The sequence below is a fragment of the Giraffa tippelskirchi genome, chromosome 10 (assembly GCF_054371585.1).
Source record: "Giraffa tippelskirchi isolate mGirTip1 chromosome 10, T2T-mGirTip1v1.2.pri, whole genome shotgun sequence".
Lineage (NCBI taxonomy): Eukaryota > Metazoa > Chordata > Mammalia > Artiodactyla > Giraffidae > Giraffa > Giraffa tippelskirchi.
Window position 1 is genome coordinate 58,246,840 of NC_137284.1, and position 12,568 is coordinate 58,259,407.

Consider the following 12,568-nt stretch of genomic DNA (forward strand, 5'->3'; position numbering starts at 1 on the left):
GTACAAGACTCTGTTCCTACCTCAACCTGAGTAAAAGAGACAAGCAAAAATAGACAACGTCAGAGGATCTAGTAGAGGTCTATAAGGTATGCATAGTGGTAGCACAGCTAGGAGACGATGGGGGTAGGTAGACGTGGGTGCTGGGTCTTCTAGAGTTGACGATTAATTTGTTTTTTAAGGATAACTAATGTACAGATAGAGTTTTGAGTGGCGGTCCTGCGCCAGGATACTGATTAAAAAGATAATATGAGGTTTAGGAAATGAAGAAAAGTTAAAATTTGAGAGACATTTTAGAAACAGGATTTAGGACTGAGGATTTTATTGGCTGTCAAAGGTAAAGGAATTGGAAAGACTGAGGTCATTAGGCACTGGGATTGGAGGTGCTGTAATGTCTTTTCTCAGAATAGATAGAAATCTCAATTTAAAAGAAATTCTTTTACAGAGAAGGTCTGATCAGGGGTTTGAAAACTAAAACCAGAAGCCCTAAATTAAGGCTTAGACACTGGACTTTTCTCTGTGTGCTTCAGTTTATGTGTCTTGTCTTCAGCTTTAGCTCAACAGGCATGTTGCAAATAGCTTGATAGTTTTCAATGAAGTTGAGAAATTTTTTAAGATAGCTTTTAAAAAGATGTCTCCCTCCAAAGCAGTTACCTTTAATGTTTTCTTTATCATAGGAATAAGTTTGGGATAAAATAGCATAGCTATTGAATAAGAGAAGTGAGTAAAAATATTTGGCAGAGTATCAAATATGAAAGTTTTGCTTGATCGTTTGGTGATTTTTAGTACATGTTAATAATTCAGTGCATTTTTATGAATAAAATCAGTTTTTATTCAATATATCTTTCTTTAAGGACAAGTACATATACATTTGGGTTGTTATTATTTTGAGGAAAGAGTTAAAATAATGCCACTTTAACCTTTTCCCATGGCTGATTCATGTCAATGTATGGCAAAAACTATTACAATATTGTAAAGTAATTAGCCCCCAACTAAAATAAATAAATTTATAAAAAAAAAAAAAATCTTCTATAAATCATGTTGCTAAAACCCTTCAAATTGTAGTGCTAATAATATTCCACTAGATGGCACTGACAGCCTGAAGAAAAACAGAGTTGGCTTGAAAAGCTGTTTCATTTAAAACACACAGAAAATGATGAACTGGCTGCTTTGATAGATTACTGTTGTTCTCATAATAATTTTAAGAAAATATGCCATTTCCCCAACGTAATCAGACATCTGTCAATTCATTATAAACTTACATTGGTAGATGTATAGTTTCAGGGTATTTGTGATCTTGAATCCTATTCCATTTGGAAACAGAAAAACCTATTTTTATTCAGTGATTTATGATTTTTATAATACTGATTGCATATTGAAAACTCTGTGTTTTTGTTCTTCCTTTAAGCTCTGTATAGTTTTTGATAATCTTGTTTTGTTCTCAGTTAGAACTCTAATGTGATGTTAACTTTAGTAGGACTATGATTTCTGTTTTTAGTATTTATTATAACAGAATAGCTTTTTGTTGTTGTTGACTCATGAAAAATGCAAGCAGACAAATAAACCTTTTGTCTTGGCAAACCTAAATTCATGCTGTGTAAGAACAAACTTTCTTTACTCCCTCACTTGTGCCCAATACAATGCATTCTGTATTTATTCTAGTATATAATGTGAACTATGGTCTGAAAATGGAAGTTGGTTTGCATTTCTTTTTTATTCTACTTTACATTTTTCTGCAGGATTTTGAAAGCTGACCTATGAAATGAAGATTTTTGCATTCACCTTTTTATTTGAATAAAAACCTACTACTGAAGATGATAAGTTTCCAGGCTGTTCTGTGGGTTTAAAAATTAAATTACTTTTCAAAGAGAATATTGAACCGAATAATGTTAAGGAGAACTGTTAAGCTGTCATAACTAACTTTTTACACTTATGAAAGTGAACAGGATTGAAAGCCTGAGCCTGGGTTGATATTTTTAATTAATGTGGTATTTTGGATAATTTGAAAGTGGTGATTCAATATAAAACTTGTAGTTTTTCTTTTCCCTCCTGGACTTGAATACATCCCCTTAAGAGGTGAACTCTTAAGTGGGAAATAGTTTTGTAAAGTTATAGCCTGGTTTCTTTAGAAACCATAGATATATTGGAAATGTTTTATAACACCTTTACACTTGAGGGCTCCAATTGTTTTATAGACTTGAATCCCCAGTTCTCATATAACCTTTTGTTGTAATGTTGAGAGGAAACATGGCTGGGCTAAAATCAAAGATGTTGACTTAAATTTCTATTCTGATTTTCTTTCTTTTTCAAAAGGTTACATTTGCAATATGCATTTTTATATGTATTGATGTGTTCATGTAGCTTTATCTGAGAGATGATCAGAATAGAAGAATAGACTAGGTAGTATGTATTATATACAACCTTATGGTGTATTGTGACTGCTGGAAAAGACAGCCTCTAAAACACTGAATGACTTCTTCGTTATCTACCACTTTCCCAAAATATTCCTGCTTGGTGTATTATGTTAAGAACATGTTGAATGTTTATGCTTGTTTTTGGATATAGCATCTGGCACCGTGGTAATGTGTTAAGATATTTTTAGTAAAGGAAAAATGTGGTCCTAGTTTATATAAAAGCATGTTGAATTTTCACAGCATCACAATTGTTCCATTTTCCTGGCTCTCGGTTACCATGTAGTCTCTCCCCTATGACGTTTTTCTGCCCTGCGGGAAGCCATCCGCTGTTACTTAACCTGTTGTATGCTTTCCCACTCCACTGCTTTTACTTCTGCTTCGCTTTATTTTTTATCCTTATTCCCCCAATCTCTAATGTTTGAAATTTTACCTTTTCTCACGTTCTGTAAATGCCACCGCTTCCATCAGATGGTACCTCACGATCCTTTAATGCCCTTCATTTTGTTTGTATTTCCTTTATGTTCTGCCTTGCATCTGCCATCATTTATTCATCTATTACTTCAGCAGCTATTTGAGCAAAGAGCTGTGTTTTACTCATCTTTGTTTCTGTATGACCCAGCACAGAGGATTTTTACATAGTGGAACTTTAATTTAAAAAGTTCTTAAATTGGAATATGTGACTTGACTGGGAAATAAGAGATAATGGAGCTTTGCTAGTAGGCAGGTTATTTCCTAATGATAATGTGGGAGAGAGGTTTGATTTGTTCTTTTTTGACATTTGTATTTTTGTTTTTATGTCCTTTACAGTTAAACTCATTAATTGTAGTTTTTCTCCAGCTTTAATTCTGGGGTGACATTCGTGTACTTACTCGAGGTGTAGTTGATTACCCACCCTTAGTAGGCAAGTTGTGACACGTGTGATGGATGGTTTGTAGTTGCTGATGAATTATTTTTGGCTTTTCAAAGTTTGCAGAGCATTCCTACCACTGTTATTAATAATAATATATGTTTATTAGTTACTGTGTGTCATAAACTTTACTATAAAAATTCTTTAAAAAACTGTACTCTTAATAACAGTCCATAAGACTAAAATATTTTATTACCAAACATAGTTAAGGCACATAATTTTCTTGTAACTTTTAAGAACATTACGTATTTTAATATTGGCTTGAGGAGTTCATTTGTTATTCTTCTCCCCTGGTTATACCTTTAAATTTGTTTTGTAGGGAATCTTTTGTTCATTTTGTTTGTGTAAAGTTTTGCCGCATACATATATATTGGCTTGCAAAACTGGTTCTGTTTTAGGTGAAGAATTAATACTTTTGTACATTTCCAATCCTAGGAAACCAGTTTACATAATGGTAAAATTATGGAGTGATTGTTTTAAGAATATGCTGTCTAGCTGTTTCTTTTTATTTTTCTACTTTACATGCAGAAAATATTCCTACAGTCATTTTACATTTATTATTACTTCTATTGGAAGAAAGAAGCCTTTCCGTAGAAGCTTGTGGAAAATTTTGACTATCAAAACAAGAACATACAGTCTCTTACTTTCCCTTTGTTCTTGTATTCCTTTTTTTATACAATTCACTGTGTAAATTAGTTTTAGTTTGATCCATGATTTTTATCTACAGTGTGCCTTGGCACTTGGGAGCAAATGATGGAGAATAAAGAAAAGCCTCCATCCTCAAGAAGTGTGTAATCTGATGGAGCTGCCAGCACTAACAGCAATGAGACGTTTAGAGAATGATTGGATAGTGGCTGAGTCTTACAGACAGCAGTGCAGTGCGATGAAAGGGAACGCGGTATTGTGATTCTAGGCAGAATGGAGTGTGTTCTGACTGAGTTCAAACAGGAGCCCCTGAAAGGAGAGGGTATTTTATAGGGATATGGCGTCAGGCATTTGTTTTGGTTGAATTCTGCTTTGTGTGCTGTGTTTCTTTTTCTGACTTTCTTGATTTTTCTCTCTCCCTCAGTTCCAGGTTACTTAGTCCAGTGTTTAACTGGTACATGTCACTTCTTTGAAATTATTTTGAGTCTGTCTGCTCTCAGTGATATAATTGCTTAGTGTTCTAGGAAGGAATGGCATTTGACCTTTTATATACATATATAGATTGTACATTTTATTTATTTTTTACAGATACATCACCTTTGTGAAATGAGCATTTGTGAGATATTTATAAGTCACGTTTTCCCTCTAACATTCTTAATAACTTTAGATATTTGTTTCACCGTCATTTGGAGTGTGTGTGTATGTCCTTTACAGGTGGAAAAAAAATAGGCATGAGGAGACTTAAGTTGCTATTAACTAAGGTTAGTAGCCGAGTTGCAGCTAAAACCTGTGTCTTTCCCTTTAGATTAGTCAGTAGGTAGTATAGAGAGAACCTCAGCATGGAGTTAATGCCATTGACATTTACACATTTGAGATGCCAGTGCTCATTCACTGCAGTCTGTTTGAATTTCCGACTTGTTTCACATCTGATAGTTTTCATTCTTAGAAATTTTTGTAATCTTCAGTTTTTTTTGTGTGTGAATAGTCCCAAGTACATTTATTTGCCAGTGGTGCTGTGGAATTACTAGGGAGGCATACCCTCCCTCCAGCTTTATTCCTTCCCTCAGCTTGCGGTATCTGAAGCTGGTGTTTCAAATATCTGCGCACCTTTAGGGAGGAAGAGTGCCAGGAATTTCTGATCTCTTTTTCTATTTCATGTCTCACTGTCAATTCAGATTTCCACTGTATTCGGGAGGTGCCCTGTGGATACGCTAACTAGTTGGAATCCTGCAGATAGTGTGGGCTTAACACAAGTCTATTGAAACTCTTATGTGCCGTTGTCCAAGGTGCTGCACAACTGAGTGTGTTGTAGATAAATCCCTACCAGAATACAGCTCCCACTGTTACCATGCTGGATTTCTTATTTCACTCATAGTATCTAGTTGCAGCAAAATCAGTGATGGCTGTATCTTTAACCTTTTTATGTTTTTTGATTAGTGTATTTTTATAAGTTGAGTTTTGGTACTGAAGAAGCATTTTCTTTTTCACGCACTTTTAATTCTGCAAGTTTAGTTTTTATGATTTTACCTTCTCTTTTCAATTTATCAGAATTTTAAATGTAAACAGTTAACTATTATCTTAAGTTTCAGGTTTATTGCTCTAATATTTTCTTTTAGCTTGGATCTACTGAGAGGAAATAATTTTATAGTAATTGTATAAAGTTAAGATATAAATTAAAATCCTAAAGATACATAAGCTAGGCTCTTCCTCTTTTTCTTTTTTACAAATGAAAACTATGCCCTGCAATAAAGTAATCTAGAGTGTCTCTACTTGGAAAGTTTGGTCCTCAAATTAACCATATAATTTTTGTATATTTAATTAGTGGTAATTCATTAAGAATTCTTGTTAAATATTATTTTGACTGTAAAATTATTTTAAATACTGATTTCTTTTTGTGTACTCAAATGTTTGAGATTAATTTGAATAAAGCCAAATAATTAAATTATATGTCTATAACAATGTTTTGATTAATTAGTGTGGCAGAGAGTGGTATCTGTATTATTGAAATTTCCCAGTTAACTGAAGTTTTATCCGATTATGCAGTGAACTTGCATAGGATAAGGATGCAAGGATAAGGACTTGTCTGTTAAGCTCTTTTTGGTTGCATATCCATAGAAGCCCCATAATGTATCTTTAGAAAGCAAGCATTTTGTCAGAGCTTTAGGTTCATAATCAATTCATTAATTATAGTATCAGTACACTTTGAAGAAAGCCTCATGGGATTACAGAAGTAACCTTGTGAACCTTTTTTTAAAAAAAAAAAAAATTTATTTATTTGTTTTTGACTGTATTGGGTCTTAGTTGTGACACTCAGGATCTTTCATTGCAACCTGCAGGCTCTCTAGTTGTAGCTCATGGGCTCAGTTGCTCTGCCCTTGGTATATGGGATCTTAGTTCTCCAACCAGGGATTGAACCGGAGTCCCCTGCCTTGAAAGGCAGATTCTTAACCTCTGGACCATCAGGGAAGTCCCTTGTGAACCTTTTGTGGAACAAGTTTTTCTTAGCCAAGCAATGAGATTTTCAGCAGAAAATCTGTTCAACAGGGTTCCAATACTGATTGTGACCCGAAAGTCACTGAGATGTTGTCCACTGGTTATCTGTGGTGGGACAGATTTTAGAGCATTGTTAGACAAAGAAAGGGCTTCCCTGAAGGCTCAGACAGTAAAGAATCTGCCTGCAGTGCGAGAGACCTGAGTTCAGTCCCCGGGTTGGGAAGATCCCCTGGAGAAGGGAATGGCAACCCACTCCAGCATTCTTGCCTGGAGAATTCCATGGACAGAGGAGCCAGGTAGGCTACAGTCCATAGGGTTGCAAAGAGTCGGACACGATTGAGTGACTAACACACTTAAGATGAAGAAACTGTGTGTATATATATGATATGTATATATGATAGATATTAGGTAGTCACTTTTTTTCCTTTTGTTTAACATCTGAATTTTCTCAACTACTAGTTGATACACCAGGAATTGAAAATAAAATCTGAATCTTCAAACTGGCCAGTATTTTCCTCCAATAGATGGGTGGTTTTTAGTGTTTGACTTTTTCCTAACTTTCCACAAACTTGCTTCTTGTTTTCTGTCAGTTTGTCTCCTTGGTCAGTGTTTACCAGGAGATTTGTCATGGTTAAGACAGATGATTATTTATTTCTGTGCAGATAGAATTAGAGCAGCTACAAGTGCTATAATTTTTTTGTTTTGTTTTCCCTTAAAGGAGGAATTCCGAGAACTTCGAGAACAACCTAGTGACCCTCAAGCTGAACAAGAACTAATTAATAGTATTGAACAAGTGTATTTTTCTACAGATTCATTTGATATTGTTAAATATGAACTGGAGGTAAAAAAAATTCATTAAAACCTATCTAAAGCCTATTTTGTACAGTGATTTAAATTTGTGAGTGAAATATGAATGGTTTTTAGGGTCATTGTATGTATTTTTGATACTAAGACTAATCTGTAATAACATTATGATTAAATGAACTTTCAGCATTGTTTAAAGAGGAGATTATTTTTTAAAATGTAAGGCTAAGTGCAGCTATAGGATATTGGTCCAAGAAACATTTTTGTATTTTTCATTTTTAACTCTCAGCACACAAATATGTTAGTGTACTGCCTCTATCTTATTTTACGTTGGCTAAATATGTTTAGGAAAGCTCTGAGACTTTTAATCATGAAAGTATATTTACATCATTATTTAGTTATGATAAATACCCCTGAGCCATAATGTTTATAACATTGGCATTTTAAATTTATAAGAATTTCAAAAAAAAGTCAGAATAGTAAGATTTGGGTTTTAGATGAAACCAAATGCAGTATGCATGCATGCTTCATATGTAGTACCTACAGTTAGTACCCAGCTTATTCTGAAATTTCATCATCAGTTGACTGAGACTGGAGGTCTAACTTGGTATTTTCCCATCTTCACCATGGCATGCATTTTTGTTAGTTTCCACACTGTCCTCTGGGCTTCCCTGGTGGCTCAGATGGTACAGAATCTGCCTGGAATGTGGGAGACCTGGGTTTGATCACTGGGTCAGAAAGATCCTCTGGAGAAGGGAATGGCAACCCGCTCCAGTATTCTGGCCTGGAGAATCCCATGGACAGAGGAGCCTGGCAGGCTACAGTCTGTGGAGTTGCAAAGAGTCAGACACAGCTGAGCGACTACACTTTCACTTTCATACTGTCCTCCGGAGTGTGTATAATTTGTGTCTTCAAATAACCGTCACTATCACACTACACATGTAGGGGTTAATTTCCATTCATAGTATTTCAGAGGGGAAGTAGGTTTTGAGTTCTGTCGTGGATGAATAGGGAGATACCAGTGGCTGGTAGAGTGGGGAATTAGGGTTAGGCACTTTCTCACATTCTTCTGTCACAGGTTTTGGAAGCAGAGTTTCCCAGCTCGGGGGCCAGGAGTCCCCACAGGAGTGGGATTTCCAGGAGGTTGGAGATGGTGGCAGTGGAGATAGCAGAGGGGGGGGGTGGAGCTTGAGCCCCAGAGGGTTAGTAACAGAGATACAGGCTGGTGTCTGGGGTCTAGTGCGGAGGTAGGGAGGACGGGAGGAGTGGGGTGTGATGCTGTTTTATATGTGCAGATTGTAATTCCTCACTTAGGTGTGCAGGGAAGTGAAACTAAATTAAACAATTGATTTTTTTCACTCTTTATTTATGGATTTTTCCTTTTAGAAGCTCCCTCCTGTTCTCAATTTGCAAGAATTGGAGGAGTACAGAGACAAATTGAAACAACAGCAAGCTGCAGTAAGTAAAAAACTCATTTCTGACAAAACTGTAAAGGAAACACAACAGAGAGATGTAATGTTTGCAGGTTTTATGGTTTCACTAATATGCTAACATTTTAAACAAATCTTATTATTTGACATGACTTTGACTCAAATGATACATTTATATGTATTCAAATTTACTATCTATTCAGTTCCCCTCACATTACCTTGATAGATTTGCTTCTAGAACTTGGTGTTCTTTCTCTGGAATCCTAAACATGATGAAAGAATTTTGAGTTTTTTTTTTTTTCAAATTACTAAGTACCTTCTTAGATTGCTGCTTGTCACATGTGTGTGACTTTCCTATCCATAGATTTTTTTTTTTTAACCCATAGTTTTATGATAGATACAGTGTTCTTATATCAGAGTAGAGGCTCCCACTACTAGTTGAAAGGTCCAAAGAGAATACAGGGTTAAGATTCAGAAAGTCTGAACTGCTGTCACTATTAATCGTGTGACATTGGGCAAGTCACTTTGCCTTGCTAAATCTTCTGTGTCATCTGTGAAGTTGTGGGCTGAGCATGCATTTTTACCTAGTGATGTAAAATTCTGTGATTTTCTATTTTCCTTGTGTTAGGCTGAATTCCTTTTATAAAAGACAGACTATACTGTAGGAGATTAAATAATGGTAGTAAGTAGTCTTGTTAATGTTTTAATACTAAAAGCAGCCGTTTTAATTTAAGATACGATTTTTAATAATACATGCAACAGACGAAGGAAGATATACTTCTGTATCTTTTGTGTTATACCCAGAGGCCTCAGTGGGTGCTGGGATCTCCTAGAGGGTGGCAGCAGTAGCGTGGGGAAGGGCCCTGAGCACTAGAGGGTTGTGTAGTAAAAGCATGTTGTTGTTCTGGAGACTTTGAGTTCAGTGGATGGTGGCACCTTTTGCCTTTTGTTCTCAGCGCATTTTAATATGTACTCCCCCCTCTTTGTAACTCATGTGGTAGTATTCTTTTGGGAATGAATCCCACCACAAGGGCCATGTAGCATAGTGGCCTTTGGAATTTGATCAACCTGGCCTTGAACCGTGACCTTGCAACTTATTGCGGGTGAATTATTACTGTGTCTAAGATTACACCCCCAGAAAATAAGGAAACATGTCACCCATTTCAGTAGATTGTCCTAATTTCTAATTGAGATAATGCAAGAAAAGCATTCAGCACACTGCCTGGTGCCGTGGAAGCTAACAATAGCCACACGGTCTATTTAAAACAAGAAAAATGGGAAAACCCGTAACTCAAAAAACAAAAAGCAATGAACACACACAAATGAATGAATGAATGACTTAAAAAACAATTTGGTAAGATTAAGTGGGTTTCTGTCTGTGTACATCTCTACCAGTTCCTATCTATACATATCTACACAAATTCAGAGCCGATTAAGAAAACATGAAAGAGTTAATGTAGTAGTTGAATGCATGTGTAATGTTTTGTTCTCAGCTGCGTTGGGGCAGGGGATACAATTGTATTTCTTGAGCAGATGGTCACTAACTGCCTTCTGTGCACCACAGCATGGTCATGGTCATTGCTGGTCATGGTACCTCTGCAGTGCAGTCCTGCAGAGGCCCCTGAAATTGTGAAATAAGAAACTTACGTTCAAGATCATTAGAATTCTACATTGCATACATTAACATTATTCATGAAACTGACCAAGAAACCTTAGGTATCTTCTTAGCACTCCAAAAAGCACATTTTCAGTTTTTCAGAAGTGGTGGACCAAATTTCTGTTTGTCTTCTTATGCAGTACAAACAGTTTAAAAGGTACAAGGATATTTTCTGTTTCCCAGATAGTATTTCCATAAATTCAGTAGATTAAATGTTTCTTTATCTTAAGAAGTCTGTCTTTTGAAAGCAAATCCAGTACCCTTAAAGATGAGTAGACTTTTTGCACATGTTAGTGAAATCAGATAATGATACTCATGTTATTAACAGTAATAATGACCATTTATTGAGTTTCTATTAAGGACCAAGTATTGTGCTATGTGCTATACCTCTTTTACTAATTTCATGGCCAGAGAAATGTGTGTGGCCATAGCATGCCAGAATCTGCTGTAGGAATGATTGAGAAGCCCTATTGAATGTTCTTGCTAAAACTTTAAATGTAAAATGTAATAGGAAGCATGAGGCTTTTTCTTTTATTTCCTTTGTTTGATTGCATGTTCTTCTAGGTCTCTAAAAAAGTAGCAGATTTAATCCTTGAAAAACAGCCTGCTTATGTCAAGGTAGGATAATATTTGTTATTTTTAATGTAAAATATTAAAAATGTTTGAGTGACTTATACTTGGAATTTGAAATATTTATTCTTTTGTCTGTAGTTTATAGCAACATATTAACTCTATTTAGGTTGTGTTTGCATATGTTTTTTTCTCTCATGTGGGGAATTTACCAAACTATGAGAAGTGAAAAGAGTTTTTATTTCTGACTCTAATCTGTTTGGTTTTCCTAACTTGAGAACAGCCAATGAAAATTGCTTCTGTGTATTTTGTAACTCATCGATCATCAACAGTGATTGCTCAGTCTGCCTTTAAAATATGATAAAATTGGAACTGTCTCTCTGAATCTGCCTTTTCATCAGAAAATCAGAGACTTCAGAATGCACTGAAATATCTAACCGTGTTCAAACAAAGCCATTCACTGTAAAAGCATCTTAGCAAACAAATCATGTTTGTCATATTTGTCATTATCTTGTGAAGTTCTCTTGGATAGAAACATTTAAACGAATATATTATTAGTATTATTTACACCCATCTAAAAGTCTAGATTTCCTTACAAGCAATGCTGCCTAAATATTTTGTGACATGCCATGATGAAAATCAATGAAAGTAGTTACTTAAAATGATTTTATGAAAAATATACCAACAGTGTACAAGTTCAGGTATCTTTGTTGCTACTTTGTTTATCAAGCAGGCTTCTCTTTGAAACCCACTGAAGTTTTTGTTAAGAGAACCATACAAATAAGTAAGAAAAATAAAATGCCTCACACAGTAACCTACACCTCATCTTTCCATAGGAACTTGAAAGAGTTACCTCATTACAAACAGGTCTTCAGTTAGCTGCTGTTATCTGCACCAATGGGAGGAGGTATTGTGTTTGATGATGCTTTGTTCTTTAAGCTAAATAACATTTAAGAGAAACTGTCTTGGAAAATTGATTTTTTAAATTATGATTGTGGTTTCTAGAATGCCATTCATTAACTGAACATACATAATGATTTATAAACTGTACTGAGAAGGTGTGTGGGAAATGTTTTAAAATCTAGTTAGGGATTAAAAATATTAATTTTTTTAAGTTTTTTTTTTTTTTTAATGTGGGCCATTTTAGAAGTCTTTATCAAATTTGTTGCAGTATTGCTTCTGTTGTTTATGTTCTGGTTTTTTTGGCCCTGAGGTATATGGGATTTTAGTTCCCCGACCAGGGATCAAACCTACACCTCCTGCTTTGGAAGGTGAAGTCTTTAACCACTGGACCACCAGGAAAGTCCCAAAATATTACTGTTTTTGTATTGCTTAAATCAGTGCTTCTCAAACTGTCTTTGGTGAAGGACCAGCCTTTTTTTCTTTTTTAATTTCCAACATGTTACAGATAGTTGTTTTTATAAAATGCAATAAAAACAAATTACTAGAATAAATTAAAAAAGACAACCAAACACATATAAAATACAGTCTCATTTTTTCTATTATCCGATTCCTTAAGCATAAAATTACCATGTCAACTTTTGCTCTGTGTGTTTAAAATTTTTTTTGGTTAGATTCATCAAGCATAAAATTGTTCCGTCAACTTTTGCTCTTCATGTTTCTAAATGCTTGTTTCCAATTTCTGTACTTT

General features: G+C 35.1%; 1 protein-coding gene across 6 annotated transcripts in view; it reads left to right on the forward strand.

The window, feature by feature from the left end:
• The window catches only part of VPS50 (VPS50 subunit of EARP/GARPII complex), a 131,487-nt gene that overhangs the window by 17,122 nt on the left and 101,797 nt on the right, over positions 1-12,568 (forward strand). For 5 of the 6 annotated variants that reach the window (XM_081531444.1, XM_081531439.1, XM_081531441.1 and 2 more), the window contains exons 3-6: positions 7,175-7,297; positions 8,647-8,718; positions 10,912-10,965; positions 11,754-11,824. Coding sequence is in view for 5 of the 6 variants with exons in the window: in XM_081531439.1 (XP_081387565.1) it covers positions 7,175-7,297; positions 8,647-8,718; positions 10,912-10,965; positions 11,754-11,824 (320 nt within the window). In the remaining variant the exon portion in view is untranslated. Of the gene's footprint in view, positions 1-1,458; positions 1,471-7,174; positions 7,298-8,646; positions 8,719-10,911; positions 10,966-11,753; positions 11,825-12,568 lie in introns of those variants that run through there. The other variant, XM_081531442.1, reaches the window with a different exon arrangement.